Source organism: Brienomyrus brachyistius, chromosome 14 (genome assembly GCF_023856365.1).
Source record: "Brienomyrus brachyistius isolate T26 chromosome 14, BBRACH_0.4, whole genome shotgun sequence".
Lineage (NCBI taxonomy): Eukaryota > Metazoa > Chordata > Actinopteri > Osteoglossiformes > Mormyridae > Brienomyrus > Brienomyrus brachyistius.
This window is the reverse complement of record NC_064546.1, coordinates 11,048,112-11,069,728: the sequence shown is the minus strand read 5'-3', so window position 1 is coordinate 11,069,728 and position 21,617 is coordinate 11,048,112. Positions and strand designations below refer to the sequence as shown.

Genomic DNA, 21,617 nt, shown 5'->3' with positions numbered 1-21,617 from the left:
CCCCCTCCCCCAACAGCCCACAGGAATTTTACCAACAGAAGCGCAAATGCTTATTCCTGTTTTGTTTAACAGCACATTTCCAAAAAAAAATAAAAGAGAATCGTTCGCTTGACCTGAAACTGATGACGTGTGTAATTTTGAAAAGATCTGTAAAAGCATAATTCCAGGGGGCTGAGCTGGATACAGTGTTTTTTTTGTCACTGGTACCTTAATTCAATATATTAGCTGATGAACATTAGTAAAATGAAGCAAATTAAAAAATAAAGCTTTAGGAACTTGTAGAGTTAGAAGGGCCTCAGTCGTTTTGATGGGCGTATGGTTCCGGTCGGAGGAAAGCAGAGCAGGGCCGTGGGGATGTTTACCACACAAACCGTCCCCCATTTGGGAAGTGCTCCTGTTTGGAGAGTAAACAAAAGGGCCGGTGGTGCGGGCTGCGATTCGGACTTTCTCACACGGACAGTCACCCGGAGCACAGCGCCGAGCTCAGTGGGGGCGGAAAAAAGAGGAGAAAAAAAGAGAAAACATCACGACACGTACGGTTTTGTTTCAGTCGGGTGAACCGGCAAATCGATACGCACAGCAAGGGGTATAGAGAGAGACGGAGAGATGGAGAGAGATGAGCCAATCGGGGGGGGGGGGGATTGTGTCCCAGACAGGGTGCCCCATGTCCACATCGGATTTCGGGCGAAAGTGCGTCACCTCCGTTCACGCAAGCTACACGTGCTCGCATATGCGCGCCGCCGAGCGATATTGCCGTCGAGAGGGGATGGAAAAAAGAGCGTATTACTTTATGTTTTATGACTTTATAATCGGCTGCATTCATAAATCCTGGATTCATAAAAGGTGCTGGACTAGACAGGGCTACAGTTCACTTGCTGGAGCTATGGAAGTAAATCCAGATGATGGCAGGCCGTTTGTGTAGCTGCGGCTCCTGGTTGTAAAGTTTCTGATTATACAAACAACAAAAATCGTTTTCAAAATACTATTGTGAACCGACTCATCTCATGGCCGTCTTATATAGGGAAAAAATAAAATTCATCATTTAAAACTTGCCAAAACGAACGTTAATATATTATATTAAAATATGTAAATAACCCATGCATTTATGTGTAGAATACATTTTAAATGCATTTTTCTGTTTGTAAAATATTTTTAAATCAATTCAGTTTGCAGGATTTTTTTTCAAAAGCTAAGCCCTGGATGTTGAATATTAAAAATGTTCTTCATTTGCATTGAATTAAATAAAACACGATTTTAATTTGAAATTAGTACTGCAAAACGTAAAAAAAAAATACATTTCAATTTATGGCAGTAATCAAACTGGTGGAATATATATTGGAAAAATATATACATTATATTCAACTGTGAAATTTTATGAAATTCTAAACATTTTTTCCTTAATCCTTTTTCTGTCAATAATTCTAATGCTGGTCATTTTTTTAAAGTAAATCTGAAATTTTTCTACTCCTGAACCTTGACAAAACTTAATAATAATAATAATAATATTACTATATAGCAACAACAACCATTATCATCAATAACAACTTGAAAAAATAATGACAATAACAAAAAACACTTTTGGAGGATTATAGGTCAATTTAAGAGGAAGTATGTCATCTCTAGGGGCCAGAACAGCAGCCATACTCCGCAAAATCTCCGCGTAATCATTTTAAAACAATCAATAGTAATTATTACATCTAAAAAGAATTGCGGTTACACGTATTTTAACTGAGCAGGAAAATCAGTTACGTAAAATAAGTATTTTTAATTCTAGGAAATTTTCTTTCAAGTGTTCTAGATGAAACCATATACTGCAAGACAAATAGAAAATACTTAATTTTTTTTTGCCTTTTTGGAAATCGCAAAATATGAAACTATATATATATATATATATATATATATATATATATATATATATATATATATATATATATATATATATATGGCCAATAATAATAAAAAATGAAATCGACAGGGACATCGTAATACCTGATTCCATTTCATGGTTCTGTCAAAATGGGTAAGTACAGCCAAGGATTAGCAGAGAGGACAATGAGCTGAATTAAGCCAAATGTGGTGTGCGTGTGCGCGCATTTGTTCCTGTGTGTGCGCGCACGTACATGCCTCGCTGTGTCTGTGACGGTGCTTACCGATTCACTCGAGTGTTGCTATTCCATCTGTGAACCGGAAGATCCCTGATTGATTAGACAGGTGCCACTCTCGCTAACGCTGCGGCAGCAGCCCTGCAGACAGCCCACGCCGCCGCTGGTGCCCTCCGAAGGCTGACTAGATTGGGCTCAACGGGCCCCGCTAATTGACACGCAAGGCAGGCTGCTGTAATTTTCTAGTTGGCTGGCAGAAGGCAGACCGATTACGTGCGTAAATGCATGATTTTACGCGAAAATAAACAACAGGGGAAAGCTAAACAAGCGAACATGTTATTTAGCAGAGAACAGGATGTCCCTTTTATTCCGAAATTCACCAGTCTCCTCTACAGGCTCAATTTCATTGTTAATTCAGCAAAAGAAAAGAAAAAAAAAAAGCAGGCAACTTTGTGCGTGAAAAGTGTAGTTTCCGCGTTCCCTGGGCTCGCTTTATTTAGCTGTCACAAATCTCTTTAACCTCCATGGTTTGGCAGTAATTAACGGGTAAATTAGATTCCGAGATGCCACGACGTAAGGGAGAAAGATGGTATGCGCGGAGGATGACACGTGGTGCTGTACTGCGTGGGCCGCGTCAAAAGCGAACGTGGTCAGACGGCCATGCATGTTCGGGTCATGTGAAGAAGAGTGTATATATATATATATATATATATATATATATTATATATATATAATATATATATATATATATATATATATATATATATATATATATATGAGGAGGGCCAAAACAGATTGTGAACTTTAGAGCACCATCTAGCACAATTGTACCCAACATCTGTAACCATAAATGAAATGGTTTGTGTGTGATGATCTGCAATGTAGAGATGGGTCAACACAGACCGAACCTTTGGCTGTATTTAGTGTTTCCACTGGGATAAGGACAAAATCCCAAGTGGGTGGAAAATTTTATTTAATGCCTTTTACAGTACATAAGCTACCTGTGTGAAAATTACTTTAGAAAATAACAGTGCCAAGGGTTGTATAATCTTAGAAGATATTTAATTTTAAATACAATTACGAATTTTGAAGTTGTATGTTTTACATTTAGCATCTGATGGTCCTCTATCACAAGCAAACATTTCTTGACTAAGATCTATGAATATCATGTTTATATTTCATATTTTTCCTAGATTGTCAATGATTTTCAAAATTGTCAGCGGCACAATTTGCGGTGATTGTAAAAGACGGAGAACGGGCCGGTATCCCGAGATGTTTGTATCGAAAAAACTGCAGGTCGGGGGGGGCTGGTGTGGATGAATTTGGGGGGTCATGGTTTGGGGGTTGTGGGGGGCAGGAGGGCTGTGTGACCTTAGGGGGATTCAGCCATGATGCGTTCGTACCCCGCTGCCTGTTCGGCGGCCACTGCGGTCAAGCACGGCTAAGCCCTCCCTGCCCCCCCTTCGGCTGGGGCGGGTGGTCCTGGCTCCCCTGACCGAGGCCAGGCCGCCTGTGTCATGCGCCATGTGTCCACGTGCACTTGTTGGGGGGGGGGGGGGGGCGACAAGGGTCACCTGTAGTCACCTGAACGTTAAGAATTTATAACGAAATTGGCAGGTAACGAAACAGACCTTTCCAGATGTGTCTCCCCCTGCAGATGTGGACAAACGCAGCGTGTACGCTCTCAGTCAGGATGGCAGGAACTCCTTTGTCTCCTTTGCCAACATTAGTTTATTTTTTTTTTAAACAAACAATTTAAGAATTAGTTACATAATGTACAAATTAAAAGCAGTGTATTTGTAGTGTAACCCTGTGTATATTTAAACAGGCAAATTTCATTTAGTTAATTTTACATTTTTATCTTTTTCTGCAAATGATAACGCAGTCATTACCTGCAGAAAGGGCATGGAAATGAGTGACGAGGAACCCAAGTAAGTCCGAATGCATTTACTCATTTATACTCAATTATTATTATTACTTGGTTTTTTATCTATTTTTAAAATAATCTTTTAAACAATAAACAAATAAGACTGCCTCGCTCTCAGATCACATGTTGGGGAAGAAAAGGCAAGAAGGAAACAACGGCAATGGGGGGGTCACACAAAAAGCCATGAGTTTACAGACGAGTAGGCAGCATGGCGAGAGTGGGGGGGGGGCAGAGATGTGTGGGACAGTCATACTCTGGCATGGGACGACACATAACGGCTAAATATCTCCCCATCAGTTATCAGTCACCCCCCCTCGGCCGCCTGCTGCAAACCCAGGGCACCGTCAGGCAGGGCCAGTGGATGTAAAGGAGATGAAAGCCACACAAACTTGCACCATGAAGTCACATATCCCCCACCTCCCGGAAAGCTCAACCCCCCCCCCCCCACCCTTTCAGCCCCTCCATGCTGTGCCTGCTAGACTTCCCACACACACACATGCAGACACACACACACAGGGAGGGGGGCATTCTTCAGTGGAAATCAACATTTTATGGTGCTGGGCTTCCTCTCTGTCTCCAGCGAAAGTGAGAGGGCAGTAAAACAGAAGAAAAATAAAATAAATCCGCGACCGACACCATAAAGGGTCCCGGACCCACGCCAGCCGGCATGCAAATGAGCGGCCCTCCCCATTTGGAAAGCAAACCGGCTTGAACTTTCTGACCAGCAGCTCTCTGCCACAGCACAAGACGGCCCTGTTTGCTTGTGATTGTTTAAACAAAGCTGCCGGCTTATAGAGACGGCCGCCTTTGCATGGGGTTAGCACCTTTAGTAAAAGCAAAGAGGGGACATGCAAACACACACACACACACCATACATTTCCAAAGAAACACTCAATAACCTGAAACTGAATGAAAATGAAAATAAAGTATTAGTGATTAGAGTTAAGTATTTATGCACTAGCTAAATGACCAGACTCGCTAACAATCACATGACCTGGAGTTACTTTGCTGAAATACTGGTAAAATTTAATACATTATTTTGTGAGATACCAAGCAGGTAAATAATAAATAATGATAATAATAAAAATAATAATAATAATAATAATAAAGCTGTCTATATTTTCAAGCTACCAGATAAACACTCAAAAAGAAAATCAGTGAAAGCAACGGAAACGTCTGCGATGAAACGCTGTCAAAGGGGACTGAAGTGATGAAATGTCAATGGGGACTGAAGCAGTGGTGGCCAGTGACGGACGGCTCCCTTTCACACTGGCTAATTCCTCCACTGCGCCGATGAGGCAGGGCGTCGGCACTAATTGCGACTCCTTGATGCCGGCGAGCCTCAGCTGGCGTCGTTCCCCCAAACCACTTTAAAACTTCTCATAAAATCACATCCATCCTGTCAGAAATGCACTGATGGATCTCTGATATAAATCACAGCACATCGGCAAGGGCTGATCTTATGCATCGACTTATTCTTCTGTTATTTGGCCAAGACTTGTTGTGCTGTGTGTGTCTATGCAAGCCCCTCTCTGCATCTTTCAAACAAAAGGCAAACAATGCAAAAAACGAAACCGACAAACAAATAACATGGATATTTAAGTTCCCCCATGGCCCAGGACGATTGGCGTGTCCCGCTAGGGTCCCCTCTCTTTCAGCTGGAGTTAATTACCCTCGGAATGCGCCACGGGCCCTCGGAATAAAGGGGAGCAAAGGCTCGCCCATGTCCGAATAGCCTGGGGCTGCAATAAAGCAGCGAGTGGTCAGACGGTAACGGACGAGGGGCCACAGGGAAAGGCGGGTAAATGCAGCGGCTCCCCGCTCTGTGCAGGAGAGGGACTGGGGGGGGGGGGGGGGGATGCAGGAGCGGGTTCTGCACTCTCGCAGTAAGCGAGGAACAAACAGAATGAGGGGGGGGGGGGGGGGGGAGGCAGCAAATTAAAACATCAGCACGGCACATATTGATATTGACATTGTTTGATGGATGAATTAAGTAAATGATTTTATAAGGAGATTAAGAGGAATTTAATTCACGCAATCTCCCTTTATTCCCCTGATCCCTGCCTCGAGTGCTTTCTGCGCTTCTCACAAGGAAAAGAAAGAGAAATAAAATTATCACCTTTTATCCAAAGATAAGTGGAAAAGGATCTTTCATACCTTTAACTGCTGAATGAGGTTTAAGAAATGCTACAATGACAAGTTAAACTACAAATGTACCACAGAAATCTGGAAATTGGAGCTTGGGACATTTCATATGGCTATCTCCGCTGACACAGAAATTACACCCGTGGAAAAATGTAAGTTAATCTAAAATGTTGTACTTGGCACATGTACCTCAATGTATTGCAATCAAAAACATTCCTTTTCATATAAAATATATTATTATTTAAAGCCTTTTAGTCTCGCCTTAATGCTCAGATGAATGAAACCAACAGAATCACATTGTGAAAGGTCTGGCTTCGCACAGAATCGCAAACGGCAAAATATCATTTTAATTTCATATGGAGAAATATTTTTTTCATGCGATATGAGATTTTTTATGACTAATTTTTTACTGTTTACTGTCCAGCAGTCTGGTTACACATTTCTGGTTTTGATGTGTACCTTAAGATTCCGGAAGAGTTTGAACAATAGAATATAGCAAAAAAAAAAAAAGGTTAACAATGTCAGTTTCTAAAGTACAGGATGGAAAACCGTACTAGTCAAATAAATAAGTCCACCCTTTTGATACAGATGACTTTTGTTAATACACCAAATGTGAAGTTGTCCCAACTTATGTTCTTTATTCAAAAGAAATGACAAAAAAATTCTGCTAATGACGAATGCTGTGCTTAAAGAAAAACAATAGGAGGAGGAAATATAATTTTAAATAGTATTTTTTTGTATTTATATGCAAATGTGCCTGAGGAACGCATCACTTGTATTTTTTCTAAACATTTAATTATTTTTTTTCCAGGAATAAAAAACAAACAAACCGACCCACAATTTTACGGCAATTAAAATATATGTGTTCAGGCATAAATCCCATGCAATTATGATAATTACCAAAACAGCACTCGTTCTGTTCTGGCATAACCATTTTCAGTAATATAACAATTACTGTTTCAGCTGACAAACTGATGTGTACCACCGTGCATGAGACGAAGGTGCAGGAAGGCGCATGGCCAAAGAGAAACCTGCCACGCGCAATAAATGCACTTATTCCACCCATGCAATCGGGTTAAGGCATTCCACTTAATTCAAGCATACGGTCTAACAAAAGAAAAAGATAAAATAAAAAGCATAAAATAGCAAGTGCAAGGGGGGACAATACGATAATCTTTGACTCCTACTGGCAGATATTTCGATAAAATTCAGACATGAGAGGTTGAAACTGAGACCTGGCTTTCAGGCTGCGTAATGACTTCCTAATTGTTTGGCCAAGGTTACCACGGGACGCGAGATAACAGCGTGGCATTTCGCAAAATCTCGGTTCCCCACTTGCGACGCGGAATGTTGGGAGGCACGGAACACCAGAGGTCCGGGCGGGGTGGGCGCGTGCCCGGACACCAGCTATCCCACCTCCTCGCGTCATCCCCGCACAGGCTAATAGAGGGTTGTTCTTTTACGCCCTTATCAAGTGTTCTGATGTGTCCGGGCCAAGGAGGTTAACAGCTGCGGTTTTAACTCTCGTGGAACCCGGGGAACGTTAACTTCCTGTAGTCGCCTTTTTTTGTTTCTGATCCCGACACTCGCTCCGTTTAGGGTTTTCTGGCAAAACCTCACAGTCAGAGGACAGCTTCTGCGTATGGTCAACAGCGTCGGAAAACACGAAACACGGCAGTGTGTGTTTTGGAAGCAGAACTGCATTTACACCCGGAAAGCAGAGTGCGTGTGTGCGTGTTGAGGATGAACCGTGCGTGGGGGGATGGGGGGGGGAGACTCAGTCACAACGCCGTCTTCACGCAGTTTGAGTGTAAAGAGTTCTGAGGACACTCTGAAACACATCCAAAATCAGCTGATCAATCTTTTCTGCACAATTTCTGCACAACATGCATGAAGAGCCTCATGTCCTCTTTGGCCTAATCCGGCTCCTTCAGAGTGGCTTCTTAGTTTTGTCACCTTATTCAACCACAGACCAATAACAACAGGACAGACACAGTATTCTGCAATAAAATGCCTGGTTTGGGAGTGCAGCTGTGAATTTGACCCTCCCTCCCTTTTTTTCATGCTGGCCGCCCCCCCCCCCCCCAACACTGTCCATTCTGTGTGTCTACAGCAGTTATGATACCTTTAGTGGGCCACACACTGTGCAGGCTGTCTGATATCCAGGCTCCCCTGGCATTTAAAACAGCTTTCCCTGCTCCGCTTGCCGTTTCAATCTCGAGCCCCCGAGACACGCTTGCCGCATGTCGCCCTCTCCCTACATCCGTGACTTAACAAAATAACGCAGCAACAGATAAAAATACAGCAGTCTGTTGTCACGCGTGCAGTTTCCCACCCATTCGCAATTTAAGACGAGATCAGAGGCTTCCCCTGCCCAGAATCAGACCCCTGAAAATTAGGGATATGCGAGTCATCAGGGATGTCGCCTTCCCGAGGTAACGCCGCGGTATGCGAGGCGGAGAGCACCCACCCACCCCCCACCCCCCGGATGCGAAAGCCCGGCAGCGACGGCACGCACAGAGTCCCGCCACGAGGGTTAACGCTCTGAGCCTGACAGCACAAAATAACCTTGACGTGCTGCCGGTCACCTCAGTGACATGAGCGCGGACGGACCAGCGGACCATGCACGGAAGCACAAACAGACACGCAAGCTCTCAGGCGCACACACACGCATGCACAAAACCACAAGCTTTCTCACAGACAAGAAGAGTAAGAATGAAAAGAAAATTTACCTACTCTTGTTCAGAGTGCAGGGTGAAACACTCAGGAAGGGAAAGTTCTACTGAATCCATGTGTGCTCTGAAACCATAATTTGTTCAAAACCCCCTCTATAAATCAAAGTTTTTCCTTTTTTTCTCCTCTCTCTTCTCCTGTCAGAGCGCTGCAATTAACAGAAATGTTCTCCTGGTGACAAGCCTATAGGCATAGCCAGTTGGGACCAAAAGCTCTTACTCCTTCTAATCAAGGACTTAAAGCCACGATTGGAGCTCATTAATATGAAGTAAGGCTTTGCATATGCAGTCCCTCTGGCCCATCCGGACACCAGATTGGTGCCTTCCCAGCCAATCGGAGCTGCACAGGGTGCTGTCTGCACACGCTGAGAGGAGCGGAGCAGGTGGAGAGGGAGGGGAGAGACAAAGAGCGAGAGAGAGGGAGAAAAGGGAGGGCAGAGAGATAGGAGAGAGAGAGAGAGACGCAGAAAGAGAGGGGGATTTAAAGAAGCAGCGTGTTTCGCCCCTCATAATGCGAGGCTTTTTCAGTTTCCATTGTCAAACCTCTCCAACCTTGTTGACACAGATGACTGTGAACAATGCCATGTAAAGCAGTATCCATCTATTGGTGAAATAGCGTGCCAGTTCTCTGTTCTGTAATACGGAGATACTATGTCAGAATAAAAAATACATACGTAAGAAATCCATTTTAAGGTAAACTTAATATTCAGTAAATTTTGTTTTGTTGTTAGGAGTGGACTGGACACAATAGGCTGAGTATCAAAGTAAAATCTACATTCATACAAAACACTTAAAAGATGTGAGGCCGCCAGTTAAATAATCTTCAGCTGCAAATGGTAACTATACTGTTACATTAAGAAGATATTCCTCTAAACTTGTAAAAAAAAAAAAACCTTACAGAATACAATAATACTTAATGTCACAGTAACACTAAACGCACAATTTTTTCATAAAGGTAACTGTGAATGGAGTTTCAATGGTTGATTTATTAAACCTCACTTGTCTTAACTTGGATTGTATTTGTACAGTTGGGGAGCAGAAAGCGCAGTCTTTGTTAGGAAATCATTCCGACGCGTTTTTATCTCAGCTGGCCGGGGCCAGGCAGCCGCCGGGCCGCCGTATTTCCACCGAGCAGCGGGGAACAGATTGCTGGTTCCTCGGCGCAGCGCAATTCCCCACTGATAAGAAAATTCAGGAGCCGCAGCAGTCAGTGCACTAACTATTGTGTCTCGCGACCACGTCGCCTGTGAAATTGTCTCGGGCGGGTTTTTTTTTTCCCTTTTTTCTCCCGTTCCCCTCCAGCTTGCAGGGATTTGAACCCCATTTCCCCGAACATGCCTTTCTTCTTTTCCATTATAATAAGAAGCGCCCCCCCCCCACCCCAACCTGGCCTCCGCGAGGACGTCCGGATTCCTCTACGGAGCGAGCCGGGATACCTCCCCTCGTGGCTCGTGCCCTCATTACGCCGCCGGGGGAGGACGCCCCCCCATGCGCGGCACCCCTCAGCCTCCAAGCTTTGCTGCGCGCGCGTATCAACAAATTACAGTCGCTCTTGTGAGACGGGGGAGCGCGCGCGGCTCTTATCAACTCGCATCGCCGCACCTCTCTGGCTTCGGCTGTTTTCATTGATAAATAATGTTTTTTCATAATGAGCTTATAACAATGGGAGGGCCCGTTTCAAAGAACAAAAGAAGACCTTTCTGGAATATTAAATATAATGACATTTCATGCAGTCATGACGATATAAGAATAACTATCTCGCTTACATTTCAGTATATGAAATGCAACTTTATATAACTCAGGTACTTCTGCTAATACTAAGATAAATGTAGCATATATGTCGCTTCATACATTCCCTTATGTTCATCTTTTTAGCCTGACTGCTTGAAGGAAAAAAACAATAATGCGGTGACCACGCAAATTAGCATGTCTCCCTAAATGGGTAGCGACCGCTCTGGAGATACGGAGCTCCAGGCGATGGAAGACGGAGAAGAACGCGGATTCCTGCCTGTGGCTAAGGCGGCCTGCACAAGTCAATCAAAACAACAGAATTACCAGATATTCAGCATAATGCCCGCGCGTCCGCAGGACTTATCAGGAGCCAATGCACTACTTCTCCGACATGCATTTTACACTGGATTTGCTATATTTGTGAATGCACTCTATAGCCGTATTTTTATTTATCGTTCTTATATATAAATTATGTAATGCCGTATAATTCAAAGTAACGCAACAATTTAAAATATATAATTCAGGCACTTCTGCCTAAAATAACGATGATGAACACTGCTCACATGCAGACATTTAGACTACATTTTCTTTTCTAATGAACATACTATGAAGCCTTGTTACACACATAAAACATAAACCCCGAAAAACACTGAATAAAAGTAAAAAATACCGAATCACCGATGATCGCTGTTCAAGCGTTAAATATGCACATACATCGCATCTTGGAATAATTTGGAATTCTATACATAGTTAATTCATTCTCACTGCGTGATGTTTTTAAAGCCTGTATTCACTCTTTACAATAGGTTTGCATAAAAGTGAAACAAAATAAAGATTAAAAAAAGTTTCAAAGAGTCGCGGATTTAAATGTGTTTTAATTGCTCTGGAACAAATGTAAATGGTAGGGGAGTGAGGAAACAGTGTTGTTTTGCTGTCTTGAATATTGAAGATGGTTCCTGAGTACCAGCAAGTCCCAGGAGACTGACAGGGATCCGCGCGCGGATGCGGAGATCAAACGCGCACCGCTTCTACAACTCTGTGGCTGCGGCGTTTTCTCTCGGTCGGGGAAACGATCGCAGTTCCCGCCTCACGCTCCTGATTTCCGGGATGGCACATCGGAATGCCCGCAAAACACACCGCCCGTGCCTGCTGCTATCCTCTGACGCTTAGCGATCAGTCCTGCTCTTTTAAGGTGGGGCAATGACGTGTGAAGGAGCCTGCTGAATGGAGTCGGGATGGGGCTGGTGATCTTTCCGGGGATCCCCGAGGGGGAACACAGGCTAAGAGGGTGCTTGGGGTGCAGCAATGGCTTTGCTGGGAATTTAACAGCCCCCCTGCCGACCCGAACGGTGGGCCACATTACTCTGTCCGATGTATTGATTCAATTACATTGGCCCTCTCTGGTTGACAGCTCACCGCCCCCACAGGTCACATTACCATATCTGTGCCAAGCAGCCCTGTGCAACCCCAAAGCGAGTGGCTGGAGGCCGGACCGCCTTGCACCACAACACAGATCCCCCATATACCTTGCCTACTCCATGTGCCTCCCCCACACCTGCTCCCCTGCACCCGAGTCCACCAATAGGCACCTTCGACTTCAACCCTGCTCTTAACCGTCTGCTAACTGCTGCACACTTGCTAATGGACCCCCACGTACTGTACACTCCGCTTTCTTTTCGCCAACTTGTAGCTTTTGGCATTACCAAGTTATTAATAAGATTAAACGGGTGCAAATACTTCACAACTGCCTCTGTCCTCTCTAACAGCCTCTAATCCCTGGTGCTTTCATGAATACATGGAAATGTAACTATGCGCAGGCAGGCAGGACCCCTTCCTCCACGTGTCGATACGTGTCAATAGCTGCACCGTCTTTTTTACGGCCGCGATTTTGGCTGCAGGTCTCCTCACCGCTGCAGCCCACTCACATGACACCCCCTCTCATTCATGGGGGGGGAGGGGAGAGAGACAAATACAAAAGAGGCAAGTTTGCAAAACAGGAATTCAGAATTTAACACAAAAGTGGTCACATTGTATGTCCGTCCGTCCATCCATCCGTCCATCCATCCATCTGCCCAGGGTTGCACAGATTGCCGAATCCCAGAAAGCAATGCATATCTGTCTATTGTATTTTTATGTACGTTTTTTAGGCCATAACACAGAAATATGTGCTACCTTCTCTGCCGGTCACACATGTAAATATGGACGCCTGCCAGTCTCTCTCTCTCTCTCTCTTCCTTGTGTGTGTGAAATGCTAACGAATATGATGACCCCTTTGGTCACAGACTGTTGACATCCGCCACGGAATTACCAGGGCCCTGCTCGGCGGTGCATCAATCACGGCAGTCAATAGGGTAGGGCAAGTTCATTTAGGTCACATGTCAGTCGTCTAAGCCTGGAAAGCGTGGCCGGGCCCACCGCTGCCGGGCCACCGCTGCCGGAGCTGTCTGGGAGCGGCTTGTCAAGAGCCGGTCCTCGGAAATTCAAGACGCGGCCTGTTTACCCGCCTGCTCGCAATTCTCTGCCCGCCTGTTTACCTTCTGAACGGAAGCAATAAAGGTTGGGAGGGGGGATTTTTTTAATGCACCAAGAAGATTACAGTAAAAAAAAAAAAGTTGCGTGGATGATACATAACTGTGACTTTTTCAGATTTACAACAGAAACTCACATTAGAACTATCCCAGGCACATATGCCTGCATGTGCAGAATGTCGGAAAGCGTTTCCCGCAACTTGCTTTTATGATGTCTAATGTTTAGTGTCTGAAGTGAATATAGTAATTTGCATGTAAATGTGATTATGAAAATATAATTTAAAGTTAACATCGTTCTGCATAAAATTCTTGCCATAATGATCTTCCTGCAGTGAAATTATTAATTTAGTAAAAAAATACTGTTAGCAACTAATGCATACCAAATATTACAACTTGTTAATTAAAAATAATGACTTGTCTGCAGAGAATTAAATCTGTAATAATTAGGGAGTCCTCAAAGTAACTTTGGATGATCTGTGGAAATTGTGGGAATAAACTAGAACATGCACCCCTCCCCCCTCACACACACACACACACACACACACACACACAGGCTCTGCGTGTGCAAGATCCCATCCCTAATGGAGGCGTTTGAATGTATGTGCATGCAAAGTTCTTTGTGATGTGAAATGAATTTATTTACACGAACACACACACACACACACACACAGGCAGAAACAAAGACAGGTAGCTGACACACACACACACACGCATGCATGCATGCCCACAACGCCGCCTCCTCCATCCCCTCCAGCCCTGCTTTGAGGGCTGTAGGATCCTGTTTAGCCACACGCTCAGTGGGGGGGCTATGGAGAGGCACAGACGGCCGCTGCTGAAGGGAGGTGGACTCAGGCGCTACTCACTTATCCGACACCATCAATTTATTCACCGCTGTCATACAGTAAAAAAAAAAATGGCTAGTTAACTCTAGCACTTCTAATCAGAAAGCATTTGTATAAGACTATATGTCAAGTCAAAAAAAAAAGGGGGGGGGAGATGCCTTCGGGATATTCATCAACATGTCCATCTTGCCACCCAGCGTAATCATGCATACAGCACACACGGTAAATACTCTCAGCAGTATGCCCCCCCCCTGCTGCATGATCCCGGAGCTGCACTTTCAGGGGACTCTCGCCTCATTGTTCCAGGAGCACAATGGCAAAGATAGCACTTTGATGTACATATGGTATGTAATTCAGCAGTGGACAACAGAGGGAGCTACTGGCTGTGAGCTTATTGCTGAGCTACAGGCCGCGCTGCCTGTGTAGCGGGACTGAGACATCCAGGCCACGGAGCCTGGTCTTTCCGCATGTATGTCTGCTGTGCAAGGGGGGGGCTGTTTTAGTTTGGTATTCATTGGGTGCCGCTATGTGAACGAACCTCAGTCTGCTTCCTTTGGTTGAGTATAAAACACTTTCCAGACTAATTCCACTGGTAATCTGCCTACAAGCTGTCATTTAAGTAAACATACATTTGCCTAAAGTTTATCATAAAATGTGTTTGTGTGGGAAAAATAGACAGACATGGAAAGAGCTGGAATACAACAGAGACACCCTTACATGCTGGGGAGACACAAAAGCGGAACGGATCCCGGAGAACGTCGCGTTTCCTCATAAACAAGTGGCACCACTTTGTCACCACTTGCACGAGTGGAAACAGTCGTGCGAACAAACCACTGTTATAGGACTGGAAAAACACGGGTTACCGAGGCTGGAAATGAGCGGCTGGCTAAGTAATCTAATGGTGTATCAGCGGGTACAATTGTCACATGAAGGGAAGTGCCAATTTCAGAGGCCTCCTGCGTGACCGTGTGATAACAGGCTCTCCAGGCACAGGGGAAACCCGCCATTGGTTGGGTGCCTAACCTTTCTGTGATTCGCTGATCGCTGTAACCCCCCGCCCCTTAAGCAAGGACCCTCCATTGACGTCCGGTGCCCTCCCCCTTGAGCCAGCCCTGTTCTCCCAGTGCAGGATGGGAAATGAAAAGGGTCCACGGCTGGAGATGATGATCAGTCGTCTTCTCAGATCAGGGCTGGCAAGACAGCAGGTTTTACAGCAAGAACAAACAGCCGGGAAGAATTGATGTTACTGGGGGGTGGGGGGGGGGGGGGTCTGGATCTTTGTTCTCAGAGAACAGGACGGACCTTCATACGGGCAGAAAACCTAATAAGCAATACCTCACTTCTAACATTTTTAATTTAATTACAAAAGTCTCAGGATCGATTTTTCCATGTAACCATCGATCCATCGATTTATCTATATATTGACACACCTAACATAGCTCAGAACAAACAAAATATCTATTTCTGAAGTAGATTTATTAAATCAAGGTCACTGTATTACCATAATGGATTGATCTGTATGATTGCATTTGGGAGCTTAACAGAACAGAATAACACGTTTCGTTAAAAGCGAAACCATGCAGAATAATATGGCGATGCAATGGTGGTCTTGACGAGGGGCAAACACAGCCTTCACAGAAGCCGCTGCACTGCCGCAGCGGCCGGCCGCCTCGCACGTGCACAGCCAGACGTTAGTAAATCACGGCTCCCGATATGTGACACACATTAAAGCAGTAAAACACCTGTCAGCTGCAGGTATGTGCAGATTGCCCTGGGCAGGAAGAGGAAGCAATCCCGCTAATCCTGATCCGGGGCCTGCAATTAAGGCATAGTGGCGTACCTATCTGTGACACGTGCCAGACCCCCCACCAGCCCCCAGCTCCTTCCATGTCAAACGGAGCCCATGGTTGACTTTCCGCTGTTGGCGGTGCGTGGCTCCCTCAGGTTATGATCAGTAGGTTGCCGGATCAAATCTCACGGCCAGCAAAGAGATTTCACCACTGGGCCCCTGAGCAAGGCCTTAACCCCAACTGCTGCAGGGACTGATCGACCCCTGTTCTCTCAATCATACACTGCTTTGGATAAAAGTGTCTGCTGAATAAATGTAACCGGTTGCTAGTGCCCTTGGTCTTCCTTTGAACCTCACCGCAGATGCCCGAATAAACATCGCGTCGGAATCCACAGACGAAATCGCGTTTGGCCCCAACCCCTTCTTTACCTTGAGAGATAAGTCCAAGCAAATATTGGGCAAACGTACTTAACACAATGGGCATGGATAGAACGGTGAGCCTTATCGGTATTTATTTCCCTTTCCTTGATTTGTCTGGTGTCTGCGCCATTATGGGGGGGGGAGAGGGGGTGGAATTTCACATCCACAGCCAGCGGGCTTTCTATGATCTGCTGGCAAAAAACTGGGTGTAGCTGCGCCGAGAATGGCTTTAATTAATATTTGGTGAACTGGGATGAATGATATTGTGTTTGGTTTAAATTGGTCCCATAAGTGTTTTAATACAGTCTATAAGTGTACTTTAATGTATCATCATGCTGCCAAGTATGAAATTCATGTTCCCGCAGTTAGGCTGCTTGGAAATATGCTACACACATGCAATTCTGTGAGAGTCGGGATAGTTCCCCAGGGTGGCATCGATGCCCCTTAAGACAGATGGCATGAGATCCCGGGATCGTCTCGCTCGTTCGGGGCTGTCCGTCTGCCATTCCCCGCCAAGGAGCTCCTGTTAAGCGGTTAATCTGTCGTGAGTTTCTGTGTAAATATGCTCACAGAGGCTATGGCCATCCGGAAGGCCGTAAGTAAGTGTCGCGAGTGAAGAATGTCTCCCTCATAGATAATGCATCATGAGACGTGTGAATTATGCATGGCTGAAAATGTGATGGGATCCCGTCGGAGGGGAGAGCTAGTCCTGATACCTCTACACCATGAACCTGCTGGAATGTGATTCTACTTATAGGGCGAATGCCAAAACCGCACGTGAATTATGGGCTGAGTTTTACAGCATCTGAGTCCTGAATACTATCTCAACTTTGAGCATCAGGTTTTGTTTTATGGCATCAAAGCGTCACAAACATGAAGGTGCACAGCAAAAACAGCTGATGGCTCCTTGATTAGGTCATTGTTCACTAGCACCCCTCTGTGAGAGAGTCAGCATGACACGGGTACCCACAGCAGCCGCAAAACCTGCAACTGTCAAAAGCCTCAGCTATCCAGGACGCATGATAAGCTAGCGGTGCAGAACCTCAGATTTGGGCGGGCCCCCTTTGCTGTGGTGCACCTGAAGACCTTAACAGCCCACGCATGTTTTCAGAAGCTTGTTTCGTCAACAGAAAGTGCTTTAAATCCATGTAAACATGCCTGATGTAGAACTGGGTCTCCCTGTTTACTCCTCACTGCAGGGGTTGTTTGCTATAACTGAGAAGCGGCTGGTCCTAGTAAAAAGGCACATTACCACCGCAGGAACCTTTTTTCAGGCTACTTCTGCTACATTCCCACTGTAGTTCCTGAACCTTTTTTTAGTTCCTACTCTGGAGTAGGTACTTTTTGCAGTTGGAGTGGGGCTTATAGTGATAAATTTTGCTGATTGGTTGAGCACAAGCGCCGGCGCTAACTTGGAAATGATGTGGAAGTGCAGGGAAAAAAGATCGAAGTAGTGGAGCAAAAACTGAATTGGAATTATTTTTCTATAACAATTACATTAAATGCATCTTCATATTTCTGCACTGGAAAATTTGATCGATAGCTGACATACTTCTGTCTGATATCGTGGTGAAAGTCGCCAACACTTATTAGTGGAATAATGTTACATCATGTTTTTATTCTGTAGAATACAAAAGATAAATCTTCTGGCCATACTTAATAATGAATTATAAACACATTGCTGGCTGTATAAATAACTGTTTGTCCTGTATTTTCCGACTATGCGACTGATGCCCCCAATAACCAACAAAAGAACTTGTTCGTCCTCCATTGTTTTGGCAGTGTAGTTCCATATTCATATGAATATTGTGTATTTTGGTAATACAGACCCAAGACAAGCCAAAATGGTGACATGATAAAAATCAAAACATGACTTCTGGCATCTGACTGAATGCATTTACCAAACAAATTATACCTTAGTTCCCCAGCTTAAAAGCAACTGGCATTGCATGAAAAATTTGATGACATAATTTTAACAGGATTTAGCTGCAGCGTCAGATTTTATGCCTCAAACACGGAGGGAATGAGCTGGCTGTACCGACTTCACTGTCCTTTGAGTGCCAGTGATTCTCGGGGAGTCACACGCTGGTGAGTAGGAGGGGCGGGTTGCTCGTGAACTCACTATTGGCGGGAGGCCTGGGCACATCCAGTGTTTGTCTCACAGAATGATTTTTTTTTCACTTTTGTGTCATAGTAACACCTTTCTTGCTGACTTGATGCTTCTGTGCTACTATTGCAAGCCACACTGCCACAGTGTCACACTGCCACAGTGTCACACTGCCACAGTGCCTGTTTTTACATGGTCATGCAGGTAGACACATCATGGAGGAAAATCACAGAGCTAAACAGATGGGCGTGGCTACAGGTGGGCAGCAGCCACCCAAACAGATCTTCTGCCTGCCCAAAGCACCCCCATGTCAACAACTGCCTGCCGGGAGACCCCAGGAGACCATGGACAGAGTTCAAAGACCCTGAATTCAGACACAGCTAATGTCTCCCAAATTTACACCTTCAATTTAATTCAATTCAACTTTACTGTCATCATAGTTTTCAGAGATACACATACAAGAAGAAGTGTCTTGTGACTCCTAGAACTGGTGCAACAATTAAAAAATATAATAGCTGAATAGAGTAGTACAATGGTAGAATAACAAAAGAATAGTATAATAATTAACAAATAGAATAAACAGCATATGTATGGAAAGCTTTGTATATACAACAGACAATTTTGTATTTTTTCCAAGTATGAAAGTGCAAGTGTGCAAGTGAGAAATATCTTAAGAGTACATCAGAAATACAGGTGTGGAAAAGTATAAGCACTGAGTTGAGTGAACAATTGTAATAGTTCACAGTGCCAATGTGCAAAGTGTACAGTCGACGCATCGTTATTTTGTTTAACTGCGCGATTACACCTTCATGACGGGTGGCCTAGTTCTATATGCTGACCTATAGACGCAAACAGGAAAGTTTTGATACGTTATTTTGTTTAGCGTTATTTCGTTTCACTGTGGGGTTACGCCTTCGTGATGGGTGGCCTAGTTCTACACGCTGACATACAGATGCAAACATAGGAAAGTTTTGGGATGTCGCTCGATAATGCAGGAGCTACACTCTTACCAGTGCTAACTGTTCCAGGTGCAATATCCTAAACCACAACATTATCGTGCTTAATATTCGCACTGCGCGACACAGTTGGCGTCTCCTGTCACAAGGCACTGAATTGGCACTGGGGAATTGATACGCCAGTTCCGGCATGCTGCAGGCGACGATAATTCGGGGGAGGGGTTTCATCAAGGGCAAGAAAACGCTCACTGCACAAAAGCAGGAGTAACGAGGTCTCTCACGGCAATATAGACAAACACAACTCCTTCCACCTCACCTTCTCCTCACTCTTGCTATCAGGGACCCCCCAGATATAAAACAAAGAGGTAATTGTCTTGGCAAGGAAAGGAGAGCAACGAGTGGTTGAGGGTTCCTCAATTCAGTCAGGACTTCTCTCAGGTCTTCACAAGAATCCCTAGCTCATGAAGCGAGTAGGGGGGGGATGTCATACACACCCATCCTCCTGGTCACGTTATTATTTTTTTTTCCGAGTCACCACGAGAACCTCATCACCGTGCCACTGGCTCAGGAGTCTGAAACAAAAGCCTGGCAGTAAGACCCCCCCCGGCTGCAGCCTGAGGGGACCCCCTTCCTACCCGGCACTGCCGTCCTTTCAGGGTTTCCCATATTGAACAGCTTTACAATACAAACAAACAGCCCAAACACCTGGAGAGCGAAAAACACCAAGACAAAGAAATAAAGACAGGAACAATAAGAAAGAAGTCGAACGCTGAATGAAATGTATCTGGATTTAATACAGTTTCGTTCAGAGTGGGACCTCCCAGTCCCTTCTGGCAGCAGGGATAAAAGAAATCATTTATAATCTCTTAAAAGACTATTAATGTAAAAAGCTACATTTGCCTCTTTGGTTACTCAATGGAAATGTCACATCGGATGGGTGAAGAAACCCTGCACAGAATCTTGAATGGGAAGGTCTGGTACCCACAATGCCGCACTGTCTGTAAACATGACAGTCACTCATCTCCTCTCTCAGGCCGCAGCCTTGAAGATTATATTCGTCCCTGCTAGAATGGTTACAGAACGGCCAACGACAGGCAAGTAGGCTAGGAAGCCGGCGCCACCAATGCGAAATTCGCTGCGTCTGGCTCCCGACTCAGGGAACCGGAACGGGAGGGGTGCGATTGTTGCACACCCCTCTCCCTAACCTCCTGCCCTCCCCCGGGAAAGGGCAGGTCTGGGGAGACCACCTATCGGAAGGTTTATTCCACAGATAAACCCCCTGGAGTGTGTCAGCTTGTTAAAAGCGAACAACTCCACCCCCCCCCCCCCCTTCCTTTATCGCTAATATGCACCTTGAGGGCAGGCCGGCTTTGTGATATACTGCGGTGGGTTTGCAGAGAGGCCTGCTCGGGCCGAGGCCCAGGGATGTGTTTATAGGTGCCCACCTTGCTGCCCGTTATCCTGTAGGCCCCCGCAAATTAACCAAATTCAATCAAATAAAACGACATAACAGGTCTGCCGTGCGGGATACCCCCATACGTCCGAATGCTCGCTTCCTCGGTGGCAGGAACTCCGGTTATGACCAGGAGAGGATGATCGCTGTAAGGCCAGAAGTATAAAATACCAGCATTGGAACGGCTGCAGACTTCCATTGGGGTTTCCTGATTTAAAGGGGATCACCCAAACTGAGTGCCTTGCCATCTTCGAGTGGGAGTTGCATGCCCCTTGCCCCCCCTCATCTCCAAGGAAAACTGCCGCATGGTAGCGAACCGTAACCACTCCACCGCCCAAGCTGTGCCTGCTCTCTCACAACAAATGCCTCCCCCGTCCACCCGCCCCCTTATTCCAGCGCCCACTCTTTTCCCTCTTCTTAGGTTTGATAACAAATATTCTCTTGCCTAAATTAGAAACGTGAAGTAATTACCTGGCCGGCCCTCCTACGGGTTACTCATCAGCCCTGCCGGTTGTAAAATAGCTTTTCTTTGTATAAATAGGTTACTTCAGTGGGTGACTTTAATTATGCTGGTTATTCTGGCAGGATTAAGCGGACGTGGTTCTTCGTTAGCGGCGGGCGAGCGTACGCCAGTCCTCAGTGCCCCGCCAAACGCTGGCCGCTTCCGGTTATCACGGATGATCCGGTGAAGCCGAGCGGAGGATCCGCACAGGCGAGCAAAGACGCAATCCGCCAGCTTTTCAAGGACGCCGGCTGGGGGCGTGTCCCTGTAACGTGCAAGACAGCGCCGGGTGTTTCCTGGGAGGGGGGCCACGGGTCAGAGACCCGGCGTGACCCTCTGCATGGCGGAGGATTGGCTAGGACTCACCCCACCTGTAACCATGG

The 21,617-nt window shown here is 45.5% G+C and overlaps 1 protein-coding gene across 13 annotated transcripts in view; it reads right to left on the bottom strand.

Moving 5' to 3' along the window:
• The window catches only part of esrrga (estrogen-related receptor gamma a), a 151,245-nt gene that overhangs the window by 65,102 nt on the left and 64,526 nt on the right, over positions 1-21,617 (bottom strand). For 9 of the 13 annotated variants that reach the window (XM_048975531.1, XM_048975533.1, XM_048975534.1 and 6 more), the window contains exon 1: positions 8,911-9,137. The exons of 2 other annotated variants lie outside the window; for them this stretch is intronic. In XM_048975531.1, the coding sequence (XP_048831488.1) occupies positions 8,911-8,966 (56 nt within the window). In that variant the 5' untranslated portion in view covers positions 8,967-9,137. Of the gene's footprint in view, positions 1-8,906; positions 9,138-21,617 lie in introns of those variants that run through there. 2 more of the 13 variants (XM_048975537.1, XM_048975541.1) reach the window with 1 other exon arrangement.